At 37.7% G+C, this 27,537-nt stretch overlaps 1 protein-coding gene across 2 annotated transcripts in view; it reads right to left on the reverse strand.

Annotated features, from left to right (window-relative positions):
- Window positions 1-220: 220 nt before the first annotated feature.
- The window catches only part of FBXL4 (F-box and leucine rich repeat protein 4), a 75,774-nt gene continuing 48,457 nt past the window's right edge, over window positions 221-27,537 (reverse strand). For both annotated transcript variants that reach the window (XM_055330608.1, XM_055330607.1), the window contains exons 7-9: window positions 16,808-16,879; window positions 12,272-12,584; window positions 221-772 (exon numbers count right to left, since the gene is read on the reverse strand). In XM_055330608.1, the coding sequence (XP_055186583.1) occupies window positions 609-772; window positions 12,272-12,584; window positions 16,808-16,879 (549 nt within the window). In that variant the 3' untranslated portion in view covers window positions 221-608. The remainder of the gene's footprint in view (window positions 773-12,271; window positions 12,585-16,807; window positions 16,880-27,537) is intronic.

Raw genomic sequence — 27,537 nt, forward strand, 5'->3', positions numbered from 1 at the left:
TGATTATGCTCATATTTTTATACTGGTATTATCCAGTAGTAAAATATATATGTCAGAAGAAAAATGGAAAAACTAAAATTCTCAAGTTGAAGAATTGATTTATCAGCTTAAAAATTAATCATAGCACATTAATTTCTCCAGCTAACTCTGGAAATTCTGTATACACCCAAACAAAACACTGGCCAGGTCATAAGGCTTATTAATAAGACATCCTTACATGGAGGTGTGAAAAATTATTTTTATTTTTAAATATCATGATACTTTCTGGCTCAACATGTTCCTTTAAAAATAAGTTAAAAGGTTTCCATATTATTCTTTTATTACACAGGTAATTACTGACTAAAGAATAATATTACTGATTAACATAAGGTACACATAATGTGAGCCACTCACATATTCTTCAAGAAAAGTGCTTGCAATATCTTCTCAAAACACTTGTTTACATTTTTACTTGATTTAATGGACAATTTCATATTTTTTCTTCAAAAATCTACAAATGCCTTAATGGAATATTAAGACATTCCCACCATCATAAAAACTAAACAAAACCAACTCTAAAATAAAACCCTACAAAAGCGCATTGATTTTATTATAGAACACAAAATAAGTCACTGCGTAAAGCTCTTTTTTATGAACACTTTTGGAAAGCTCACATTGAGTTCCAGCACAGCTCTATTATCAATCTGTGAACAGAAGGACACATCAAGCAAGGAAAGATCTTTACAAGATTCCAGAAGTTTTCTTAAGGATGCTGGACTTACCATTCTTGTTCCTGTCAAAACAAAACAAAATACCATCAATATAATATTTATATGATGTCCTGACAAAAACCCTTTTTTATTGCTTAAAATGCACTTAAAATAAATTGCCTTTTAAAAATTAAAAGCATTTTAAACAAAAAACATACTGAAACAGTCTTGTAAAAAAATACAAACTGAATTCTCCTAGCCGATTTGGTATCTAGGACCTGGATTTTGTCCATACTCTACCCACTATCTTCATTCCTACCTCCTACCCTTTCCAATCAGCTCCTCCACACCTTCCTATTTCTGTCACCCAACTTTTCCTCAACCCATAGGTCAAATCAGACAGAAGGGCTTACAGTGATTCCACCTCATATTCTATGCAGCGCAATTACTACGCAACCACCCCTGCAGAAACTTCTGTGTGAGGCCCTGGAGATGCAAAGATGAGTAAGACATGTGTCTGCCCTAAGGAGCTCATTGACCAAAGCTGGAAACAAATAACTACAATACAGTTTGGTGAGTTTTACAGTAAGTGGTAGGTATAAAATGGCATTACTGGAAGTCAAATGACGGATGATGAGTATTGTGTAGCCCATGTCAAATCTGATGAGACTACGGGACATTCAGATAGAAGCTAAATTATATACATTATGAAAAGAACCTGCTATATAGCAGGTACTCAAATATCACATATCAGTAGGCTTTTAAGATATCATCTGTTGTAAAACAAACCTTATTTTGTTTGGTTTTCTAGACCAAGGTTTTCTAGAGAGAAAAAAAATCACAATCATATCACATATACATGCACATCTACTGTGATGGGAACCAAAGTGTTGGTAGTGTTAACCTATGCCTTTTCCCTGAGAAATCCCTTCTACTCCCCCTCTCTGCCATGGGCTCCAGAAGTGGCAACTATACTGCCATCTCGACTGTGGCTGGCCCCCGGATCCTCCTGGGAATTTAGAATGGGAATTCAGTAAAGCCTTCACTGTCCATAGATCTCTTGAACTAAAGACGCGAGAATCTGGTTGGGGCTGTCATATTTAGCCACCTGTACCTAGAAAGACAGAGATGGCCAGCATGACAAGAAAAGAAGGCGGCAAAGCCAAAGGGAGAAGCAGACCTAAGAGCATCTGTGAGTGTACAGGGATAGAGGGGGTGGTGTGTAGGTGTCTGAGCATGAAGGACAGGAAAAGAAAGAACAAAAAAGAAAATAGCTTCCTTACCTTTTGATGGCTTTCTAGTCTGTCCTGAGGTCTGACCATAGCTAGCTTCTGCCTGTGGATCTCAGAGAGATACCTCTATCTCCATAATAATTTTCTTTCCCTTATGTATAAGTTAGCCTGAGTGGGTTTTGTTATACAAGCGCAGAGGACCTCAACTAAGACACTTGGCTATGTGGTGTTCTTCACCCACGGCTGTAGCTATCTTCTGTTTGTCAGACTTGGTCATTAGAATCTGAGTTTCCTTTCCTTTTTTTTTTTTTTTAAGATTTTATTTATTTATTCATGAGAGACACACACAGAGAGAGGCAGAGACACAGGCAGAGGGAGAAGCAGGCTCTCCGCAGGGATCAGGCCCTGAGCCAAAGGCAGAGGCTTAACCACTGAGCCACCCAGGCGTCCCACAATCTGAGTTTCCTGATTAATTAGGAGTACCTAAAAGCCTAAGAGAATGTCAGGGAAGAAAGTTGGGAGATGAAAATTTAACTAGACAAGGGCACCCTGTCTTCTCTTCCAGAGCACTGTGTGCTTTTGTTTTCTTATCCACTTATGACACAACTGTGTTCTCAGTTCCTTCAGAGCAGGGGCCACCTCCTTCATGTTCACGGGCCTATCTCCAGTGTTGGAAACAATGACTGACACAGTATATGCTCAGTAAGTGTGTAATAAATGAAGGGATGACGGGATGGTGTTTAATTTCCCAATGCCATCACCCTGGCTTAGATCCTTATCAGATGGATGACTGCAGCCAATCTCCCTCATTTTGATCTCCTCCCTCTCCAATTCACTTACCACTTGTTTCTAGATTAATATCTCTAAAACACAGCTCTAAATATATCACTTATGCCCGGAATTGAAACCTGATAATAGCTCGTCCTTGTTTAATTTTGTGCAGATTCCTCATTCTGGTGTTCAAAACTCTCCGTGAAAGCCTCCATTATACTAACATTCTAAGTCAAATTAGATCGCCTATTCTCTGAAGATACCCTGTATTTTTGATTCCTATGCTTTTGTTTCATACTATTCATTCTGCTTAAAATGCTCCCCTCCCCCTAGTTCCTATTCACTTTTCAATGATGCCTTTCAAATACCTATTAACCTTTTTAATTAAACTTCTTATTTCTCTAATTATAGATACTCTCTTTTCTTTGAGCCCTCAAATGGACTCCCTTCTGGCTTCCATTAAAGTTATTTATATATTGTTTTCCCGGTTTTTGTTTTGTTTTTTGTTTTGTTTTGTTTTGTTTTTTGCCATATTATAAACTCTCTGAAGGTAGGGACTGTAACTCAGCTTTGGTTTTTTGTTTTGTTTTGTTTTTAAAGATTTTATTTATTTATTCATGAGAGACAGAGAGAGGCAGAGACCTAGGCAGAGGGAGAAGCAGGCTCCCTGCAGGGAGCCTGATGCGGGACTCCATCACATTTGAATTAAAATGTTCTAATATATTTGCATGAGGGCCCTCTCCCATCTAAAATTTGTTTTGGCATAATAATGACACTTCCTTGCTCTTCTTTTCTGAGTAGAGTTGACACACAATGAATGTTATATTAGTTTCAGGTATACAAGGTAGTGATTCAACAAGTTTACACATTATGCTCCATTCACCCCGAGAGTGTGGCTACCCTCTGTTACCACGCAATGCTGCAGTATCATTGACTACATTCCCTATGCTCTGCCTTTTATTCCCATGATTTACTCATTCCATACCTGAAAGCCTATACCTCCCACTCCCTTTCAACCATTTTGCCCATCCCTCCAGTGCCCTTTCTTCTGGCAACTATCAGTTTGTTCTCTAGAGGTCTGATTTTGCTTTTTGTTTATTCATGTTTTGTTTTTGTTAAGATTCCACTTAGGAGTGAAATAATGTTATTTATCTTTCTCAGTGTGACATGTCACTTAGCAAAATGCCCTCCATGTTATCATAAATGGCACAATCTCATCCCTTTTTATCACTGTGTAACTTTCCATTGTCTATCTCTATACTGTATTTTCTTATCCATTTTTTTGATAGATTGCTCCTGTATCTTGGTTGCTATAAATAATGCGACAATAAACATAGGGGTGCATATATCTTTTCAAATTTGTAGTTTGGTTTTCTTTGAGTAAACACCCAATTGTGGAATTACTGGAACATATGGTAATTCTATTTTTAATTTTTTCAGGCACTTCCATACTGTTTTCCACAGCGGTGGTACCAATTCACATTCCCAGTGACAGTGGATGCATGAGGGTTCCTTTATTTCCACATCCTTGCCAATATTTATTTCTGGTGGTTTTGATTTTAGCCATTCTAATAAGTGTAAGGTAGTATCTCATTGTGGTTTTGATTTACATTTCCCTGATGGTTAGTGATGTTGAAGCCTTTTCATGTGTCTGTTGGCCATCTGTATGTCTTCTTTGGAAAAATGTCTATTCAAACTCTCTACCCATTTTTTAATTGTTTTCTTGGTATCGTTCTTTACTATATTTTGGGTACTAACCCCTTACAGGATATTTACAAGTATCTCCTCCCATTCAGTAGGTTGTCTTTTTGCTTTATTGATGGCTTATTTTGTTGTGCAAAAGCTTTTATTTTGATATAGTCCCAATAGTTTATTTTTGCTTTTGTTTCCCTCACCTTAGGAGATGTATCTAGAACAATCTTGCTACAGCTGATGTTAGAGAAATTACTGCCTATGGTCTCTTCTAGGATTTATGTCATTGCAGGTTTTTACATTTAGGTCTTTAATCCATTTGGGTTTATTTTTGTGCAGGGTATTAAAACGTTTTATTCTTTTACATGTAGCTGTCCAGTTTTCCCAGCATCATTTATTGAGAGGTTGTCTTTTCCCCATTGTATAATCTTGCCTCTTTTGTTGTAAATTAATTGACTATGGAATCATCGGTTTATTTCTGGGCTTTCTATTCTGTTCCATTGATCTATGTTTCTATTTTTGTGCCAGTAACACACTGTTTTGATTACTACAGCTTTGTAGTATATCTTGAAATCTGGAATTGTGTTACCTCCAGCTTTGCTCTTTTTCAAGGTTGCTTTAGCTATTTGAGATTTATTGTGGTTCTATACAAATTTTAATATTATTTGTTCCAGTTTTGTGAAAAATGCTGTTTGTATTTTGAAAGGAATTGCACTGAATCTGCAGATTGATTTGGGAAATATGGACATTTTAATAAAACTAATTCTTCCAATTCATGAGCATGGAATATCTTTCCATTTATTTGTGTCATCTTTAATTTCTTTCATCAGTGTTTTATAGTTTTTAAGTAAAGTACAGTTCTTTCACCTTTTTTGTTAACTTTATTCCTAGGTGTCTTATTCTTTTTGGTGCAACTGTCAATGATGATGTTCCTTAATTTTTCTTTCTGCTACTTCATTATTGGTGCAGAGAAATACTGCTCATTTCTAGGTACTAATTTTATATCCTGCAGCTCTACTGAATTCATGTATTACTTCTACTAGTTTTTTGGTGGAATCTTTAGGACTTTCTATATAAAATCTGCAAATAGCGAGGGTTCAACTTCTTTTTCTTATCTGATTGCTGTGCCTAGGACTTGCAGTATTATGTTAAACGTGGTGAGACACATCCTTGACATCCAAGACATCCTTGTCTTATTTCTGATAAGAGAGTAAAGTATCTCAGTTTTTCATTATTGAATATGATGTTAGCTGTGGGTTTTCATATTGGCCTTTATTACACTGAGATATGTTCCCCACTTAATAATTACTATTATGTTACGGTAAGTTCATTCCACTTTGTTGAGAGTTTTTATCATGAATGGATGTTAAATTTTGTTAAATGCTTGTTCTGCCTCTAATTGTGATAATTTTGATGTTTATCCTTTGTTTTGTTGATGTGGTGCATAACATTGATTGATTTGCAAATACTGAACCATCCTTACATCCCTGGAATAAATCCCACCTGGTCATGGTGAATGACCTTTTTAACGTACTGTTGTATGTGGTTTGTTAATATTCTGTTAAGAATTTTTCCATCTATGTTCATCAGGGACATAGGCCCATAGTTTTCTTTTTTCATGTTCTCTTTGTTTTGGTATTAGGTAGTGCTAGCCTCAGAGAATATATTTGGAAATTTTCCTACCTCTATTTTTTGGAACAGATCAAGAAAAATAGATATTAACTCTTTAAATGTTTGGTAGTATTCACCTATAAATCCATCTGATCCTGGACTTTCGTTTTTTGGTAGTTTTTTAATTATCAATTCAATTTTGTTATCTGTAATTGGTGTGTCCAGATTTTCTATTTTGTACTGGTTCAGTTTTGGAAGACTGTGTTTCTAGGAATTAATCATTTCTTCTAGGTTGTCCAGTTTGTTATAAGCTTTCACATACTCTCTTATAATTCTCAGTTTATATCTGTGGTGTCAGTTGTTACTGGTCCTCTCTTGTTTCTGATTTTATTGAGTCCTTTCTCTTATTTTTGAAGAGTCTTGGCTATGCATTCATTGATTTATCTTTTGAGTCAGCTCTTGATTTTATTGATTTTTTCTACTTTTTTTTTTAAGTCTCTATATCATTTATTTCTGCTCTGATCTTTCTTTTATCTCTTCTACTCACTTTGGGTTTTGTTTGTTCTTCTTTCTCTAGTTCCTTTATGTGTAAGGTTAGATTATTTGAGATTTCTCTTGTTTCTTGAGGTAGGCCTGTATCACTATATATTTCCCTGAGAACTGCTTTTGCCATGTTCCAAAGATTTATGTTTTTGTTTTCATTCATCTCCATTTTTAAAAAATTTCTTTTGATTGCTTCATTGACCCATTCATTGGTTGTTTAGTATCATGCTGTTTAGTCTTCAGGTGTTTGCATCTTTTTCTAGTCTTTTTCTTGTGATTTATTTCTAAGTTTTTTTTTTTTCTTGTGACTTATTTCTAGTTTCATACCATTGGGATTGGGAAAAAATGCATCATATGATTTCAATCTTCTCAAATATATTGAGGCTTATTTTATGGCCTAATATATGATCTATTCTGGAGAATGTTCCATGTGCAATGAAAAAGAATATCTATTTTCAGATGGAATGTTCTCTATATATCTGTTATGTCCATCTAGTCCGATGCGTCATTCAAAGACATTATTTCCTTGTTGATTTTCTGCCTGAATGATCTATCTATTGATGTAAGTGGAATTACTATCACTGTATTACATCAATTTGTCTATTATACCCATTAATATTTGCTCTATGTATTTAGGTGCTCCAGTGTTGGGTGTGTAGATATCTACAAATGTTACGTCCTCTTGTTGGACTGATCCTTTTATCATTATATAATACCCTTCTTTGTCTCATTACAGTCTTTGTTTCAAAGTTCGTTTTGCCTGATATAAGTATTGCTACCCTCTCCTTTTCTTTCACTTCCATTTGCATAGTGAATGTTTCTCCATCCCATCACTTTCAGTATATGTATTCTTTAGTTCTGAGGGGAGTCTCTTGTAACCATAAAGATGAGTCTTTTTTTTTATCCATCTGCCACCCTATGGCTTTTGATTGGAGCATTTTGGCCATTTACATTTAAAGTAATTATTGATAGGCATGTACTTATTGCCATTTTATTATTTGTTTTCTGATTGTTTTTGTAGTTCTCCTCTGTTCCTTTCTTCTTTTGCTCTCTTTTCTTATGTTGATGAGTTTCTACAGTGTTGTGTTTGGCTTTCTTTCTCTTTATTTTTTGTGTATCTATTATAGGTTTGGGTTTGTGGTTACCATGATGATTCTCATATATAGCATCTTAAGTATATAGCAGTTTATATTAATTTCATGATCTTTAAGTTCATACACATTGTAAAAACAAAACATTTTTTTCTCTTCCCCCATTTTATGAATATGTTGTCCTATTTTATATCTTTTAATTAATAATTTTCTTATGTCTAATTATGGCCATTTCTTTTCCACCCAAAGAAGTCCCTTTAACATTTCTTGTAGTCTGGCTTAGTGGTGATAAACTCCTTTGTTTTTTGTTTGGGAAACTATCTCTCCCTCAAATCTGAATGACAGCCTTGCTGAGCATTCTTCATTATAGGTGTTTTCCTTGCAACACTTTGACGGTATCATGTCATTCCTTTCTGGCCTGCAAAGTTTCTGCTGATATTCTTATAGGTTTTCCCTTGTAGACAACTTTTTATCTCTCTCTTGCTTTTAAGATTCCCTCTTTATTGTTAACCTTTGACATTTTAATTATAATGTGTTGTAGTGTGGACCTCCTTGGGTTCATCTTACTTGGAACTCTCTTGGATGTGTATGTCTATTTCCTTCCCTAGAAGAGGGAAGTCTTCAGTTATTCTTTCTTCAAATAAGTTTTTTACTCCTTTCTCTCTCTTATTTTGGGACCCCTATTAAGCAAATGTTTGTTTGCTTGATGTTGTCCAAGAGATCTCTTAATCTATCTTCATTTTAAAAAATTCTTTTCTCTTTTTCATCTTCATCTTGAGTGATTTTCATTACCTTGTCTTCCAGATCTCTGGTACATTCTTCTGCATCTGAAATCTGTTGATTCCCTCTAGTGTGTTTTGTACTTTATTGTATTCTTCAACTCTGATTGGTTCTTGTTTATATTTTGCATCTCTTTATTGAAGTTCTCACTGGGTTCTTTCACTCTTCTCTCTAGCCTGGTATCTTTATGATCGTTACTTTAAATTTTTCTCAGGCATGCTGTTTATTCCTGTTTCATTTAGTCCTTTTCCTGAGTTTTTTTTTCTTTTTCTTTCTTTTGGAGCATATACCTCTGTCTCCCCATTTTGCTTTCTGTGTTTGTTTCTATGGATTAGGCTGAACAGCTACTTCTAAATTTGAAGGAATGGTCTTGTGTTTGGTCATTCTCTATGTAGACTGTGCTTGATGACTTTGCTGGCTGGCTGGGGTTGTGGCTGGCATGGACTGGGGCTGGGAGGTGGGGTATTTTCCACATAGTAGTGCCCTGTCAGGACAGCAAAAACCGCAATAGATGTAGGCCAGGGTGTCCCAGGGTTCTATGCACTGATAGTACTCTAGCAAGATAGCTAATGCTGAAATGGGTGTCCCAGGGTGCTCTGCACAGGGGCTGTCCTGGCTGAGTGGCTGGAACTGATGTACACAGGCCAGGAGGTCCTGAGCTCTCTGCACAAAGGGGCCCTAGCACGATAGCTGAAACTAAAGTGGGCACAAGCCAGGGGCACACAGGGCTCTACACACAGAGGACAGCTGAAGCAGAAATGGATATAAACTGAGAGTGTTCCTGGATTCTCCACATGGAGGGTGCCCTGAATGGTGACTGTAGTTGAGATGGGTATGAGCTGGGAGGTCGTGGGGCATTCTACACAGAGGGCATCTTGGCAGGACAACTAAAACTAAAATGCAGTCCTTGGGGTCTCCACACAAAATATGTCCTGGCAGGACAGCTGAAACTGAATTGGGTGTAAGTCGGGTTGTCCCATAGTATCCCATGGAGCAAGTGCCCTGGTTGCGTGGCCGCAGCTGAGCCCGGCAAAGGTGGAAGTGTTCCAGGTGCTCCACACAGGGTGTGTCCTGGACTGAAATCAATGCAGTCATGGGCCTATGGTATTTGGGGTGCTCCATATAGGAGGTACCCTGGCAGAGTGGCTGGGTGTGAAGCAGATGCCAGCCAAGATGGTCTGAACTACTCTGTACTGTGGGTACCCTAGCAAGCCATCTGAAGCCAAAGCGGTACAGGCCTGGAGTGTGTTGGGGTGCTGTGCCCCTGTGTCATGTTGGTGTGAAGGCTGGGGCTGTAGTGAGCACTGACCAGGGGTGTCCTTGGTGTGCACCACTTTGTGATCACCTTAGTAGGACAGGGGGGCTGGTGTGGGCTAAGGGCCCAGGGCTCACTGAGGCACCAGGCCATTTAGGGGGCCCAGATCGTGTACTGGTCTATGTTTTTAAGGGGGAGAGGGTGTGTAGACTATGTCCATCAGCTCTGCCCACTGAGAGCATTCTAGCAGCCTCCGTCCCAAAATATTGGGTGCAGTTCTAGGATTGACTCTTTAAACCAAGAACAAAACCAGACAAAAACTCCCCCACAGCTTACTTTCTATGCTCCAGCACCACCACCCCTAAGGCGGGTGTGGCCTATGGACCCTGGTCTCACTGCGGTACCTGGTTCACTGTGATGGCTGCAACCACTGGTCCAGATCCTGCTGGGGTCAAGGCTTTGGAGGCGGGGTGGGAATCTATTCCTCTGACCCAGAGAGTAATAAGCACGCAGCTCCAATGCAGTTTGGGAGTTTCAGTGCTGTCTCATTTATATGCTATTTGGAGGCCTTTTATCTGTGCCCAAGGATAGACTGCTCCCCACTGCAGCTGGCATTGTCAGGGGCGGGGTTCCTTTTGTTACTGTGTTTCAGTTTTTTTTTTTTTTTTTTTTTTTTTTTGCTGTTCTATCTTTGGTCCTGCAGAAGCTGTTCAGTCAGCCCCCAGTTCTTCTTCAGGAGGAATGGTTCTATAAATAGGTAGAAACGGCTGTGTTCCCTGAAGGGAAGTTCAGGGTCTTCCTATGTTGCCATCTTGGACTGGAACCTTCCATATTTCCTTGCTTTTATGTTTAGGAAAGTTACAAATGTTTTCAAGAAGAAGCCATTATACTTTCTTACTTATTTTTCTTTTATGTCTCTGCCAAGTAATTTATACGTTTGTTGGCTAAAGTTAGACCGCCTGACAACCAGTCCCCCTGTTCACCACAATTGTGCTTTCCTTGTAGGATCAGTGTTACCAACTACCTTTGTGGTTCTGTAGCATCTCTTTCAGAGGCTGGCTACTCTTCATCCCTACTGAGTGGGAGTGCTGTAAAACTGAGACTAACCAACAATACCACCAATCCTCTGAAGTGAAGCCTAATGCAATTAGTGATCCAGTTTTAAAGGCCTCAGTCCTGGGGCAGCCCGGGCGGCTCAGCGGTTTAGCGCTGCCTTCAGCCCAGGGCTTGATCCTGGAGACCCAGGATCGAGTCCCATGTCAGACTCCCTGCATGGGGCCTGCCTCTCTCTCTGCCTGTGTCTCTGCCTCTCTCTGTGTGTCTCTCATGAATAAATAAATAAAATCTTAAAAACAAAAAATAAAGGCCTCAGTCCCCTTTCCTCATTCTCTCTCATTTTCTTGAACTTCCCAGAATATTCCCCTTATAAAAGGTCTAGACTAATTCAAGGTGGAATGTGGGTAGGAGGGAAAAGAAATAAGAAAAGCAGTTGTGGGGGTATGAAAAGACAGTACTAGCTGGGGCCCCAAACCTGGCATTTGAACAACCCTGCTCTGCCATATACTAATTGCTGATATCAGTCCCCCTTCAATGGAAAAAAAAAAAAAAAAAAAAGATGATATCCAATTCCCTGAGCTATAAAGAACAAAGAAAATATAACATAGATGAGGTATCTATCTAGCCCAAAGTGTATATTAACAGGCAAGAATTCCTCCCCTAAATTTTTAGGCAAGAATTTCTGCCTACAAGTAGCTTGAACAAGAAACATGCAACCATATAAGCAACACCTACAAATGTATTATAAACCTGGACCATGCATTTTCAAGGAAACCACAAATTCAGACGCTGAAAATCTTCAGGTTTTCCTGTTGTTGAATGTTTAATAAACAGGAAAGGATATAATTAGCACTTCATGGGCTAACCTGTGAACACTCAGAGATGACCAGAGAACACAGTGCAAGTGCTATGTGAGTTCACAAAATACCAACTGTATGCACAATTGAGCCATGATGTTGCCAGCACTCGTGGCTAAAGTAGGAAGTAACATAACCTCACTGGGCTCCCAGCTGATGGGCTGCAATAGGGACACAAGAAATCTCAAACTGGGAAGGCTTCTCAATAGATCTGCCTTGGTATAGAATTATTCCTAAAATCTAGAATTATCAGGAATGAAGATTTGGCAATTTTCCTTAATCACAAGTTTAACATCAAGAAGCTTTATGTACATTTGTATTTGTATATACATAAATGTATCTATTTATGCATATATATAAAATTCATTATACAAATGGATTAATTTCTTCTTTCATAAAAATGCAGAACACAGCTCATATAAATTCACTCTTCTTACCAGACCAAGAATTAATGTTTATTTAGAGCTTTCTTGTTAGTTCAACTGCAAAATTCTGTTATTATCCTTACCCTTTTACTTAAGTACAGATATAATTACTCTCTGTATCAATTGGCCTATCTTGCACTTCCTCAAACCAAGCAGTCTCACCAGGATGAAATTTTCTTGTATCCGAGAAATGGTCTTTTCCTTGCAAAAGGTCTGAGATTAGCTTTTACATCAAGGCTTTAAAATAAATTTATATACTGTATGCTTACCTAGTATGTCCAGTTGCCGTAATCTGGTACAATTACACGCTAGTTCTTCAATGTCTGTGTCACACACAGACCTGTTAGCTGTAAGAAAGAGTTTTTGCAAGTTTGGGAGCTGGCGTGCCAGTTTGGCGAAACATCCGGTGCTGCTCTGCAGAGTGGGGCACCAGCCAAGGTCGAGTTCCTCCAGAAGCGGACACCCAGAAGCCAGTTCTGCTATCCCGTTCTCAGTAATATTCTTACATCTCCACAGATCCAGAGTTCGGAGTTTTTTACACTTGGCTCCTATCATGCTGGCTATCACATCATAGTCTTCAATCTGGAAATCAAATCATTCCAGTCTCTTACATATTATGCTCTCTGAAATACAAACTGTGTAGAGCAAGTTAAAACATTCCTTTTTTTTTTAAATTGAAGCATCCTTAATCATCTCCTGTTGTTTGCTTCCATGTAAACAGACCCATATTCTTGTTAATACACATCTGCCCACTCATCTCACAGATCTGCCACTGTTTCATAAAACAGCAAGAATAATCACTTACTTAAAAATCCATTTACCACAGCTCCAGACAGAGGACTTTATGAATTACATCCCAAAGTAGTATGAAATCCTTAGTCCCTCATAAAGGATTTGAGGATTTTGTGTTGTTCTTGTATGCCTTACATTTTCACCTTGCTGCTGCTCCTCGATGATAGGGCCTCATTTCTTCTATTTTATATATATAATCCATCAGCTTTGGTAGGTATAGAAGATCTCCCTGATGAGGGTGTGCCCTTCACCAGGCTCTAAAGTAGTATGTAAATATGCTGACAGTACTAATGATACTAGTTTGGGGTTAAATGAGGCATCTGGGGACTGAATATGCAACACAAAAATAATTTAGATTATGATAGGTTGGTGTCAGTTATTGCAGGTGTCCGCTAATTTCCTTCACAATCACAGGATAATCCTCTACTAAATAAGGATTAAACCTTTCAGTTCATGGGCTTTATATGCTTTAGTAATGCTTCTTTAAACAGGTTTGTTTCTTTTTTTTTTTAAGATTTTATTTATTTATTCATGAGAGACTCAGAGAGAGAGAGAGAGAGAGAGAGAGAGGCAGAGGGAGAAGCAGGCTCCATGCAGGGAGCCTGATGCGGGACTCGATTCTGGGACTCTGGGATCACGTCCTGAGAAGAAGGCAGATGCTCAACCACTGAGCCACCCAGGCATCCCAAAACAGGTTTAAGAGTTTCAATTGATTGTTTTATAATCAGGAATCAAAATTATCACCAGAAGTCAAAAGGAAACAAAACAGCTAACATGTCCAATTATTATTTCCTTTTGTTCATTTTTTATTCATATTTTCAACCACGATGTGCCAGCACCACTCCAGGGGCTAGGAACAACAGTGAGCCAAAACACAAAGACTTTGTGCACATTTTGGGGAAAGATGTACACAAATGGGCAAAATAAATTCAGAGAGTGATAAGTGGTGTGAAAATAACCTGGTGCATTCAAGGAAAAGAAATAGGACTGAGTACAGCCCAAGGGGAGTGAGGAGACCCAAGGGGAGTAAGGAGAGAAGTGGTGAGGGTAGAGAGTTATGCAGGGGCCAGGTGATCAGGCCATGAAAACAACAGAGGATTTGAGACAAATATGATTTACATTAAAACAGAAGGGTTGGTTTGGATGGTCGATGGTGGGTAAGAATCGAAAAAACCCAGAGAAGAGGCCTGGATGAGCTTAGTGTAGAGAGGCAAAGGCTTGGATTGAGCTTGCAGCAGTGGAATTGCTGGACAGATTTGGGGCTAGATTTTGAGTCAGAACTAAGGCCTGATGGCTTTGATGTCGTTGTGATGATTTCTAAGGTTTTGGTCTCCAGGAACTGTGTATGAGAGAATCATGCAAAAGACCATGAGTAACAGATTTGAGGGGAATGTAACTACTTGACTGTACCCAAACAATACAAACCTGTAGCTTTGAAAATTAGTGCAGCCAATTCTTTATAAAGAAGTAATTTTAAAACGTTCCAAAACCCATAATTCTGATTGCTATTATTTTGATAGTCAAAAATAAAATCAAAGGAATCTTCCTCCCTTTTGGTCAACTGACAAAAGAGAAACTCTAATAAACATGGTATTAAAGTGTCAACAAAGATCTGTGTGTTACTGTTCTGGTGAACGCTGGACCTGCTGTGAAATGTGAACAGTATTTCTATGACAGGTGCGGGATGTTTCAGCCACAATGCTAGTAATGGGATCAGCAATGTTAGTAGTAGTTCTGAACTTCAATGTCAAGTCCTTAAAACTTAATTTCCTGACAACCAAATATCAATAGCAACCATATTTTACTGATAACTACATACTTTAATTTAAAAATAGCCAATTTGGGGGGCATCTAGGTGGTATAGCCAGTTAAGCATTCAATTCTTGGTTTTGGCTCAGGTGGAGCTCTTAGGGTCATGGAATGGAGCCCTGTTTTGGGCTCCCTGCTGAGTATGGAGTCTACTAAAGTTTGTCTCTACCTTTCCCTCTGCATTCCCAGCTTTGCAGTCTTTCTCTAATAAATATATAAATCTTTAAAAAATAAATAAACCAATAAAATAGCCTATTTATCTTAATGCTTAAGAAGAGTAATGCTTAAGTAGCATTTTCTACAGTATATCATATATTAACAGATTATTATTAGTAGTAGTCAGGTAAAGTTGGAAAACACTGGCTTACACAAAGGCATAGTTTCTTTGTTGTAGGACATACCACTGAAAACTCCAGGAGGAAGACAGAGGAGCATTATTTCCTATTTTTGACCAGGAATCCCTACCTCACTGCCTCCTAATATACATCCTTTCTTGATCAAAAATCTTTTAGGACTAATATTCCACTGTCAACTTGAAAATGCTGACTTAAAATACATCTCATTCTAAAGACAAATATAAATATAATTCCAAATCCAAAGTGTCTGTGGCCAAAGGCCTGCTTTTCTAGAGGATGTTGCTCCAGTTTAAGGGGAGGTAAATGACAGGCAGAAAAAGTATCTCTAGCCATGATTAAGCAAGGTGCTTCTCAATCTAAAATGGGTGGGTGAGCAATAGCAAAGATCCAAGTGGCAGTAACTGGCTGGTCTGTAATCATAGACAGTGCCATCAAATGTCACCAGGCCCATCTAGAAGAGTCATCAGAGGGATCCAACAGTAGCCCATGAAATGGCTTGCTAAAGGTAAGAATTTGATCAAAAGTAAGGAAAAGCCTAATGCTAAGTTAGTGGGCTCCCAAGACTGTTTCCAGATACTGGGGTCAGCCTGAGCCCATACCTGGGGTTTAATCAGGCCTGACCACCAGGATGGTTTTCACATGGGGATATGGAGATAAACAAGTGGCCATAACATGCCTCTCCAGCCTACACTGCCAAATCCTGGAGCATCTCAGAAGCCATTATTGAGCACTAAAAGGTATTCATATGGGATTTCTTTTAGGTTGAATCCAAGCTCGGACTCCAGGAGAACTTCTCTGATCTAGCAACCATCCTGCTTACACATGTCTGTCTTCCTAATAAGTGAACACAAAATTGGAATGGTTTGGAATCTCCTGAATCTGGTTTACTTTTGTAAGAAAGTAAAGAGGGCAGCCTGGGTGGCTCAGTGGTTTAGCGCTGCCTTCAGCCCAGGACCTGATCCTGGAGACCCGGGACAGAGTCCCACATCAGGCTCCCTGCATGGAGCCTGCTTCTCCCTCTGTCTGTGTCTCTGCCTCTGTCTCTCATGAATAAATAAATAAAATCTAAAAAAAAAAAAGAAAGAAAGTAAAGAGGGATGGACTGTTGTTGCAGGGTTGGTTATACTGGGAGATGCACTTCCTAAGGGTGTGCATAAAAATTCTACTGTCCCTTGAGTCTCAGTATTTATTCATAAGCCACATAATTTAGATGAAAAAAATTTAGCTCATTCCATTATATCATTCAATGGCACATCAAATCATAATTTTAAATCCAGAAGGACTTTAAAGATGATCTAGTCCAACGTCCCTATGCTTTTGGGTTTAAAGGACCAGTAACATTTCAAAAAAATTTGAGTTCTAACATAGGGTATCCATCCTTTTTATCTTAACCGATAAGGACAATAAAACATACACCAAAACCAACAACAAACAAAAACAGGAACCAAATGTACCTGAATCATCGACATTTCCAGGAAAGAATTTCAGAACTTTAAAATCAGCTTTGTGACAAACTTACTGAGCTCCTGTCATCTGGGCATAACTGATCTTTTGTAAAGAAACCCAGAGAGGTAAACAGCTTGTCTGAAATAACATCTGGCCTGAGGCAGAACCAAACTTTTTTTTGCCACATACACTTCTTTCCTTGCTCTCCTAGATAAATAATGTCAATGTTTCAAAGACATACTCTCCAATTTAAGACAAATGTTTGAAAGCAGGGTACACAGTAGTTCACCATAAATCTGAAAGGCTGTGGGTGAGTGCAGAGTGGGTGGGTCAGGATAAAATTCACCCACGGGAAGAGAAAGAGAACAAGCGATGGAGCAAAAAGAACTGTCAAATACTTACCATTACACAACTGCCCAAACTGAGGTGCTGAAGCTCTGAACAGAAGTTCAAAATGCTAAGCAGCGCTGTTTGCTGCCATCGGGGACCACGTTGGTGGCAAATATGGAAGGTGAAAGAAAGTGAAACAAAGAGAAGAGGTCAATTAGACATTAAAGGCTGTCACTGCTTTTCCTGGAATAGAGCTGAAAACCTAAGTTACAGATACCACAATTGCCATTTAATGAGTCCCCAGGTGCTCCCACCATTGATTGGCTTGAAGTCAAGGTAATCATTACAGTTTCCATGTGAGTCGCCACTTCGTATATGGTTTTGCATGCCCCACCGAAACCTATAATTCCCTGTGACCTCTCAGCCCATTTCCCAAAGGTAAGCAATTCGAAAGTCTCCTTAAGATTGAACAATAAGACAAGCTAAACAGGCCGTCCCTCAAAAAAAGGAAAAAAAAAAAGCCAAAACCCAGAGAGGGCTCATGCCACTCTGAAGAACAGCGGCAGCTCTGACATTCACTGATCAACTGCTGCCTGATGGAGCTGCCAATAGAGTCACCCCAAATCAGGATCGAGCTGGTGACTTTAATGTCAAAGGATTCTCTCTGCTGACAACGATACCAACAACCATTGAGCACCTGTCACCAGCGACATGCTGACCGGAACATATATAACATGCACTTTCTAGTCATGTTCCTGCCATTTAAGCCCATCTGCTCTGTGCAATGAAAACGGTCTCACCACTAAAGAAACCCAAAGGTATGCTGGACTGCTACATAATCAACGTACCTAAAATATCTCGATGGAATGCCTGCCAGGAAAAATTACTAAAAAAAAAAAAAAAATGCAAAGCATTCACTTTTTTTTTTTTCTTAATCTGTAGGAAAAAACCTACTCAAACTTATGTGGCAAAATTTCATTTTAAACATTTTAACTAAATCCTATCCAATTAAAATGAAAATGATAATGGACCACCTCTGTTTAATCTGTTCAGTTCAGAAACTGGAAAGTACCGGTCAGGGAAAGGATGAAGAATGTGTCAGTGACAATACAAAACAGGAGTTCAAACCCAGATGGGATTCTCACTGACAAAATAATGAGCTATTTCATATAAAATACAGATAAGGTAAATAAGGCAAAAATAAAATAATAGTTCAAACAGTCCCAGAACAAAACCAGATTCAAGGCTAATTGTTTCAATGTTGGGTATTTCTTTAAATTTAGCCAAAAAAAAAAAATAGCTTAAAAAGAAAAGCTTATATTGATTTTATGATTTTATGCTTGAGTTTCAATACCACTTATCACATTTATAAGCATGTAGCTAATAACCATGTAGCTCTCAGAATGCTGACGTTAGATCTATGAAGATAAGTTAATTTTCAGGTTCCCTATAATATTTAGCTATTTTAACTTACTAATAGATGATAAAATGACATTAGGTTTGTTTTATTAAAATACCAGATCCGTATGACAAGGTTGTTTGTTAAGATTTTCTCATAAGCAAGATCTAGAACATACTAGAGAATTTTTAGAGAATTCCATATATTCTCGTGGATGAGGACTCACAAAAAATATATACACACACATCTCATTCAAGGAACCTGTTGGGAATTTATTTTTAAACTATTTTAATGGCAAATCTCAAGACAAGAATAGAATCCAATATAATGAATACCCATTTAGCTGTAACTCAGATTTATCAAACCTTAACATTTTACTTTGTTTGCTTACCCTTCTCTATTTGTAAATCCCTACAATCATTCACATACTTCCTTGGAGGCAACCTTTATCATGACTTGGTGTTTAAAAATATGCTTGAAAATTATATAATTTTATTACCCATTATGGATCCATAAATAGCATATATTGTTCTACATGGTTTCTATACAAAGGGTATTATATAAATGCACATATACTTTTGCATCTTCCTCACAAGTATTTGAGGTCCATGTCGCTACTCACAGCTTTTGTTCACTGACTTTTTAGCGGTTGTATACTATCCCATTATGCAAATATATTACACAACATATATGCTCATTTGATGAATATTTAGTTTATAAGTTTCATCATAACAAAGAATGTTAAAATAACCGTTTTTATAAGTGCTTTCTTGTGCTTTTTATAGAAGAATATTTCTCTACAGCACATACCAAAGGAAGAATTTCTAGGTTTACAGTATGCTTTGACTTTATTAGATCTTGCAAAACAGCTTTCCTGAGTGCCTGCATCAATTTACTCTCCCATCAGCAAAGCAAGAGTGCTGGGTCTCCACATCTTTGCCAACATAGTCTTTTCATCCTTTTTAACGTGTGCGACCTGATGAGCATGGAATGGTATGATATGCATTAGTATGATTACTAGCAAGGTTGAAGATCTTTTCATATGTTTATGGGCAACTCCTATTTCCTGCTCCATAAATTGCTTAATCATATCCTTTGCTGATTTTTTCCATTAGGCTATTTCTTCCTTCTTGACTTGTAGGAATTTTTTTCTACACTGGATATGAATCTTTGTCCGCTCTATCCATTACAAGTATCTTCTCTAAATGTGAGACTTGGCTTTTGTTTTGTTTACAGAAGCTTCCGAGACATGAAATTTTAAGTTTTAATATAGTCATGTCAATCTTTTTCCTTTCTGTTTGTATTCTGTTGTCTTTTCTAAAAAGTTCCTCGTTATCCAAGGAAGAATATTCTTCTTTTTAAATGACAGCATTGAAGTTTTTCTTTTTCTTAAACTTAGGTTTTAACCCAACTGTAATGGATGTTTATACATGGCAGGATATCAAATTTCACTTTTTTCTTTAAAAATAACCACTTTTCCTGGTTCAATTTGTTGAAGATTCTACTTCTACCTTATCCACCCATTTGTGGTGTCTTTTGTCATATTTTCACATCTCCATATGTGTACGAGTCTATTTCTGGGTCATTCTGTTCCTCTTGTCCATTTGCCTCTCTCTGCACTAACACTTACATCTTAATTATTATACTTTGTAATAAGTCTATAAATGTGGTAAGGTTTTTCTTCATTTTTCAAAACTCTTAATTCTTCCTGGTCCTTTACTCTTTTGTATGAATTTTAGAATCATCTTAAAGATTTCAGCCTGCCTTTTAAAATACAGAAAAGATTAGTTTTTTACTTTCTTCCCCCATGGTCATTACAGCTGATCCTTGAACAATATGAAAGTTAGGGGTGCTGACCTCTGCACAGTCAAAAACCCGTAAGTATAATTTTTGACGCCCTCAAGGCTTAACTACTACTAGCCTATGGTTAACTGGAAGCCTTACCGATAACATAGTCAGTTAAACACATATTTGGTATGTTGTATGTATTATATACTGTATTTTTACAATAAGGCAAGCTAGATATAGGAAAATGTTATTTAGAAAATCATAAGAGAAAAATGCATGCAGACTACTGAACTATATGTACTGAAAAACATCCACACGTAAGTCGACCCAAGTTCTTCAATGGTCAACTGTATTTGATTTATTGGCATTTTAATAATTTCTGTGTCACAACTGATTATATATGAAAACTTCTCACTGAATTTCTCTTGTTAAAGAATATTTTTAATAGTTCTTTTAGTGTCTGCAAGTGGTAAAATCTTAACACACATTTACAGTCATTATTAACATGTTAGGTACTGCTATAATTATATATATTAATCTTTGCGACAACCCTATTATGTTTAGTCCTCACAGCAACCCTACACACTCATTTACTCATTTAACAAATATTTATTGAATGTCTACTCTGTATTAGGGACTGTATAGACACTTGAGATATATCAGTAAACAGCAGATAATAACCCATAAGGTAGATATCATTATTCCCATTTATTTATATCTTTCTTAAAAGATTTTATTTATTTATTTTAGACAGAGTGAGAGAGCACAAGCAGGAGAAGCAGCAGAGGGAGAGGGAGAAGTAGGCTCCCCACTGAGCAGGGAGCCCGAAGTGGGCCATGATCCCAGGACCTTGGGATTATGACCTGAGCTGAAGGCAGACACTTAACAGACTGAGCCACCCGGGGGGCTCCTATTTATTTGAGAGAAACAAAAAGAGAAAGCAAGCATGAGCAGAGGGAGGGGCAGAGGAAAAGGGACACGCAGACTCCCTGCTGAGCATGGAGCCCAGTGAGGGGCTCGATCCCAGCACCCTGAGATCATGACCTGAGCCAAAGTCAGATGCTTAACTGACTGAGCCACCCAGGTGTTCCTATAAGTCATAGAAAGCTAAATACCTTATTTCGTCTTTATATTTTCCCTCAATCTTAAATGGAAATTTATTCAGACTTAAAATTCTAGGATGATACTCACTTTCTTTCATTACTTTAAAAGTATTACTCCATTACCTATTAGCCTCTATTATTTTGATAAGAAGTCTATCATCAGCCTTGTCTTCCCCTGTAGGTAATATGTCTTTTCTCTCTAGAAGCTCTTATCCCTTTATCTCCTATTCTGCAGTTTCATCACAATGTATCTAAAGATTTATTTTCACTTATTGTTTGGTATCCTGAGCAAACACTGTTGATTCAAAGACTTACATCTTTCATCAAGAAAGATGAAGATTCTTAACAATTTTCTCTTAAAATGTTGCTTCTCTATCATTTGTTCCTTTTTTTTTTCCTTCTGGAACTCCTACTAATGAACACTGGAGTCTCCCAAGACCAGTGCCTACAGTAGTTTAAAAAATAGGTCCACAAAAAAATAAATAAATAAAAATAAAAAATATGTCCACAAATTATTCTATGGTATATTGAATATGAATATGAATTATGAAACCTAACATGGTATATGTTAGGTTACTGTGGTGATTAACTTATAGGAAACTGGACTGAGCCACAGGGTGCCCAGATATTTGCTCAAATATTATTCTGGGTGTTTCTGAGAGGGTGGTTTCAGATGAGATTAATATTCAAATCAGTAGATTGAAAGCAGGTAATTCCCTAATGTGGACGGGCCTTATCCAAGCATCAAAGATCTGAATAAAAAAAGGGTTAACCGTCCTCCAAGTTAAGGGAATTCTTCCCACCTGATGGCCTTCAACCTGGGACATCAGCTTATTCCTGACTTCAGACTGACAATGAAGTATCAACTCTTCCTGGGTCTCAAGTCTGCCAGCCTTCAGACTGGAAACATTGGCTATCCTGGTTTTCAGGTCATTAGACTTGGGCTGAACACACCATTGGCTCCTCTGGGTCTCCAGCTTGCTTACTCACCCTGTGGGCCTCTGACTTGCCAGCCTTCATAATTATGTGAGCCAGTTCCTTAGAATAAAGCTACACACACACACACACACACACACACACACACACACACACACACCCCTCTTATTACTGTGTCTTTGGAGAACCCTCATACTGTTATAACAGGTCTATGGCTCCTCTTGGTTCCACCCTCCCCCAGTGCTCACTCAGGAGAAGCCAACTGCCATGTCATAAGGACACGCAGAAAGCCTATCGAGAAGCCCATACTATAGAGAGCAACAGAGGCCTCTGACCAATGGTTAAGGAAGAAGTCTGCGCGTAAGCTTGGAAGCTAGTCCTTTAGCTGCAGTCAAGCTCTGAGATGACTGCAACCTTGTTAGAGACCCTGGGCCAAGACTCTTCAGCCAAACAGCTCCCAGACCCTGACCCACAGAAGCTGTGTGACATCATGAATGTCAATTGTTTTAAGCCACTCAGTTTGGGGGTAATTTATATACAACAATAAATAAATAATATAGTGACTGGCATAGAGTAGACCCAATATATATTTATTAAATCAATGAATAGGATTATGATGATGATTAACTGTGTGTGTGTGTATATTATACAAACAATGGAGAGTGGTGCCTGACATTCAAAGCTTTTGAATGCACTTAAGTTTAAGTGCATTCCTCAAACCTCTCTTCTAATTTAGCAATTCTATCTCTCTGTTCAATGTAGAACTTAATCAATTTTTATTACAATGACTATCGTTTATTTCCTAGATTTCTAACTAGTTCTTTTCTTTTTAAAGATTTTATATATTTACTCATGAGAGACAAAGAAAGGCAGAGACATAGGCTCTGCGAGAAGCCTGGTGCAGGACCCGATCCCAGGACCCTGGGAATCTTGACCTGAGCCAAAGGCAAACGCTCAACCACTGAGCCACCCAGGTGCCCCTAACTAGTTCTTTTCCACAACTATTTGTTCTTGCTATTTCAGTCTATGTTCTATAATTTATTATTCCCTTTTTAAAAAAAGATTTTATTTATTTATTTGTGAGATACACAGAGAGAGGCAAAGACATAGGCAGAAGGAGAAGCAGGCTCCCTATGGGGAGCCTGATGCAGGACTCGATCCCGGGACCACTGAGCCAAAGGCAGACACTCAACCACTGAGCCACCCAGGCATCTCTCTTGTTCCATTTTAAAAGACGCTTTCATTTACTTCTTTGAACTCCTATTCCCTGACTTCACTCTTTTTATTCTTCCTTGTCTAATAGTCTTGCAGATTGCCCCCACCCAGAACTAGCACTTCTACTGAAAGTGCAGTGGTCCTGCTCTGCAGCGGTACTAGGGATAGTGCAGAACCAGGAGAGGCTTGGCTCAGTTCTGACCACAAGGTCCAACGGATGCCAGGGTACTATATACTTTTTGGTATATGTGCCCAGGCCCAAATCCCTTCCTTCTCTAAGATTTCCATCCAATCCCTGGGGTGGCCTGGACAGCCATCTAACACACTCACCTAGCTCCAACTACCCCATGTTGGGACAAGATGATTCTCTTGAGAAGTTTGAGGTACATTCCGATTAAATAAGTTCTTCTAATTAAAATTAAGAGTAAGAGAAAAAAAATGTGTTGCCAAGAACAGCATATCAACCTGTCTGGACTGTTCCTTAGAGGAGCCTATCTATTGCTTACTGTCTAGCTTAAAGATTGTGACTTTGAGGCACAAGCAACATACTTTTGAATTAAAATTCTCATAACTATATATTTAGAAAATATTTTGTATAAGGGTAGATGCATTCTGGATGAATTTCAAGCCACAGAAGAGGAATTCATGGCATACCATACATATTTATGCAAATATTTTACAATAACTTACAGTATGCACAAATTGGGGATTAAAAATTCATTTAATGGTAGAGAGAACTATTATTTTCATGCCCGCCTTAAAGAAGGAACACAGAATAAAAAAGATTCATGTCAAATGATATTACACAACTTTGCTAAATAAGAGATGGGAGATGAAGTGCTGAGACCCTCATACAAGGGGATGGAAGTGATGGCTACGGGAAACAAGGATGACCTTGGGAGAGATGCTGTGAAGAATGCAACCAGGAGTCAAAAACAGATAAACAGAAGGACAGACAGGTAGCACTGAGGTGAACAAGTACAAGTTTACAGTTTCACGACTTTCTCCAGAAGAGCTCATGAGAAGCCAGAGACTGTGGGAGTACCCAGGTTTAGAGAATTCAACAATAGTGTGCAATTTCTCTAAGTCCAATTAACCAATTTCCTCCCTGAGTATCTTTAGGACATTCTTTCTCTATGCAATTCAGAATCAAAGGACTGCCAGAGATGCTGAAACAAAGAGGAGAAACTAAAGGAAAATGAACTCTGTTTCCAGATATAAAAGGGCCCGATTTGGGGAAGACTACAGATTCAATGATTTAGAGCAGGAGTTGACGAACTATTGCCAGCAAGCCAAATCCAGCCTACTGCCTACTTTTGTAAATAAAATTTTATTGGAACAAAGGCACACCCAATCATTTATGTGTTGTCTATGGCTGTTTTTTTACACGACAACAGCAGGGTTGAGTAGTTGTTAACAGAGACCGTATAGCCTGCAAGGCCTAACGTATTTACTACCTGGGCCTTCATGAAAAAAGTTTGTCCACCACTACTTAAGAGAATGATTCTACCGTAATGAGTGCTTTCAGCATTTCTACAGGTCTGGAACACATAAATGGATGGATTAAAGCTACATTATCAAATGTGCTATAGAAAAGGAATTCAGAAATAAAAAGTGAAAAATTGTATGAATCTCTTATTTAAGACTTAAGATATCTATTAGGTCCCCAAGTCCACAAATTCTGATTAGTTCTGTAAAATTCAATAGAAGCACAAGAGTAGCTCTATAAAATTAAAATACAATTTAAATAGCTTTCAGCTTTAATAATGCAAAACAGCTGATTCATTTTCAATTGAGTTTGTAATTTTCAAACAAAGGTCCAACCTTATTTAAATCACCATGGAAAGGAATTCACTAAGGAGTGACTGGATCCATGTTAATTTCTCCTATAGAATTATCAAAACAGGAGTGCCTGGGTGGCTCAGTGGTTAAGCGTCTGCCTTTGGGTCATATCATGATCCCGGGGTCCCGGGATTGAGTCCTGCATAGGCTTCCTGCATGGAGCCTGCTTCTCCCTTTGCCTATGTCTCTGCCTCTCTCTCTCTCTTTCTCTCTCTCTCATGAATAAATAAATGAAATCTTAAAACAGCAACAACAACAAAAAAGAATTATCAAAACATACTGTAGGTGAAGGCTGGCATTTAGTAGTAGAATATATGCTCCTAAAGAAAGAATCCTTTTGCATTCCACCTAAAATCTAACTACAAACCAGCTTCAAAATCCAATGTTTAACTATATGGCATAGAGAATTATTATTAATGCCTCTCCTCATTATAAGGAAATTTATTAAGAAGTAAAAGAAGAAAATTCAAATTTTCATTCACAGTTTTTAAAGAAATGCAACCTATAAACGACATAACCTTCCATTCTCCAGACTTCTAAAGTCCTAACCAACAATACTTAATAAGATGATAACTAAAGTTTATTACACTCACATGTAAGGTTTAGACAGTCCAGATTTATGGCTTAGTAGAGTCATATTTATGCATGGCATGTACATTTTATAATACAGTGAGACATTGTTTAATCAATGTGTGCAGGACTGTGTTCACCATTTTATATTAATACAGGTTTATAGTTGTTATAACTAGTTTATGACCTTTGTTGCTCAGTTAAAATTAATTGTTGCTTATCTGTAATAAAGAATGCAACCCTTAATTATAATATTCTTAATATAGGAAGGTAGGATTCCAAATCAGTATTCTCTACTCTAAAAAATGATTCCTAGAAACCATTCTAAAGGAACGTTAAAAGTTTATATATTATAGAAATATATTAGCTAAATAGAGACTTGTGACATCACCTGGTCACAAACAAATGCACTTTCACTGATCATTATATTTCAAAAGCATCAGAATAATATCTACAAGTAATGAAATGAGATTTTATAAAAGTATATTCACTATGTGAAAATTCATAAATTTGCATAACAGATTCCACCAAAGAAATCCAAAAAACACAATCAATTAGCATAATTTAAAATAAACATATGTATGGGGGCGCCTGATGGGTTTAGTTGGTAGAGCATGTTGACTCTTGATCTTCAGGTAATAAGGTCGAGCCCCACACTGGGCATGGAGATTACTTTAAAAAAAAAAAAAAAAAAAGAAAAAGAAAAAAACCACATATATGTATGAATCTTTCTCTAATTTTTTTTGCCCCAATGTTCTAATCTCAATAAATCTGAGGAAAGGAAATAGAATAAAATTTGAAGTATTTTGAGAACTTGAAACTATATATAGAGACAATCATCATTCTAGAATATTTAAATTCAATTACAGAGATTTGCTATGAACCATCTACAACAAATTGTTCTCTTTTATACAGTTTAAATATACAGTGTGATATAGGTTATATAATGACACATAATCACAACTGAATATCAGAATATGGTTCAAATAATTTAGTAAATTCCCAAAGGTCAAATGTATGATAGAACAAAATCTTGGACTAAATCACAGACATTGACCTTGCCCTGAAGCCTCATTTCAAAACCTATTTTTGCCCCTCTTGTGGATCTCTTTTGTAATCATACAGTTGAACACAGCTTTGCTCCCAGAATACTACACTGACAAATTTCCATATCAGCCCATAATAGATGATGGCAGAGATCTGCAGTTACAAAGTCATGGCAGTTTCCATACCAGCTGAACTTGACAGTGACCTTACTGACTATATATATATATATATTAGTTTCAATCAGAGGAGTAAGGGTTGGATTGTCAAAGAAGCATGTAAGAGGAGTCTGAGGCATATGTTGGTTGACACGGTTCATTGAAAAAGAGCACACTAGTCCAAAAACTTTATCTTCTTTCCTGTTAGGATGAAAGTGTCAAACTGTTCTGTGCTGATGCCTTTAATCATTTAAGTCACATAACTAATTCTCAGTGTTCTCATTCTAAACTCACCAAATAAGTTTTATAAGTATAATTTGGTTTCCCTTATGATATGCCAACAGTGAGAGAATGTGCTAATCAGCTATCTCTAATGAATGATGTCCTTTCCGGGTAGATTTTTTTATATCTGATTTACTGGTAGATGATAATGAGTCTGATCCCCAGGAGATGACACTACCCCCACATCCCACCTCACTGCACTGACAAGTCAGGCTTCTTGACCTTAAATGAACCCTGACCCTGAAAGAACCACAGCCTATTCTCTCAGGTCACATACAATCAACCCCACCAAAAGATTCACATTCCCACTGGCACTTCTATAAAGCCTATCAGGATAAAAAAAAAAAAAGTATAGATATATTCTTGTCTGGAGACATATATTAAAGACTTTAAAAGTTGTTTACTTTAATTTTTAACTCTTAATCCTGTGTAAGAAGAAATTATTAATATCCTTTTGTTTTATAC

Source organism: Nyctereutes procyonoides, unplaced genomic scaffold (assembly GCF_905146905.1).
Source record: "Nyctereutes procyonoides isolate TBG_1078 unplaced genomic scaffold, NYPRO_anot_genome, whole genome shotgun sequence".
NCBI lineage: Eukaryota > Metazoa > Chordata > Mammalia > Carnivora > Canidae > Nyctereutes > Nyctereutes procyonoides.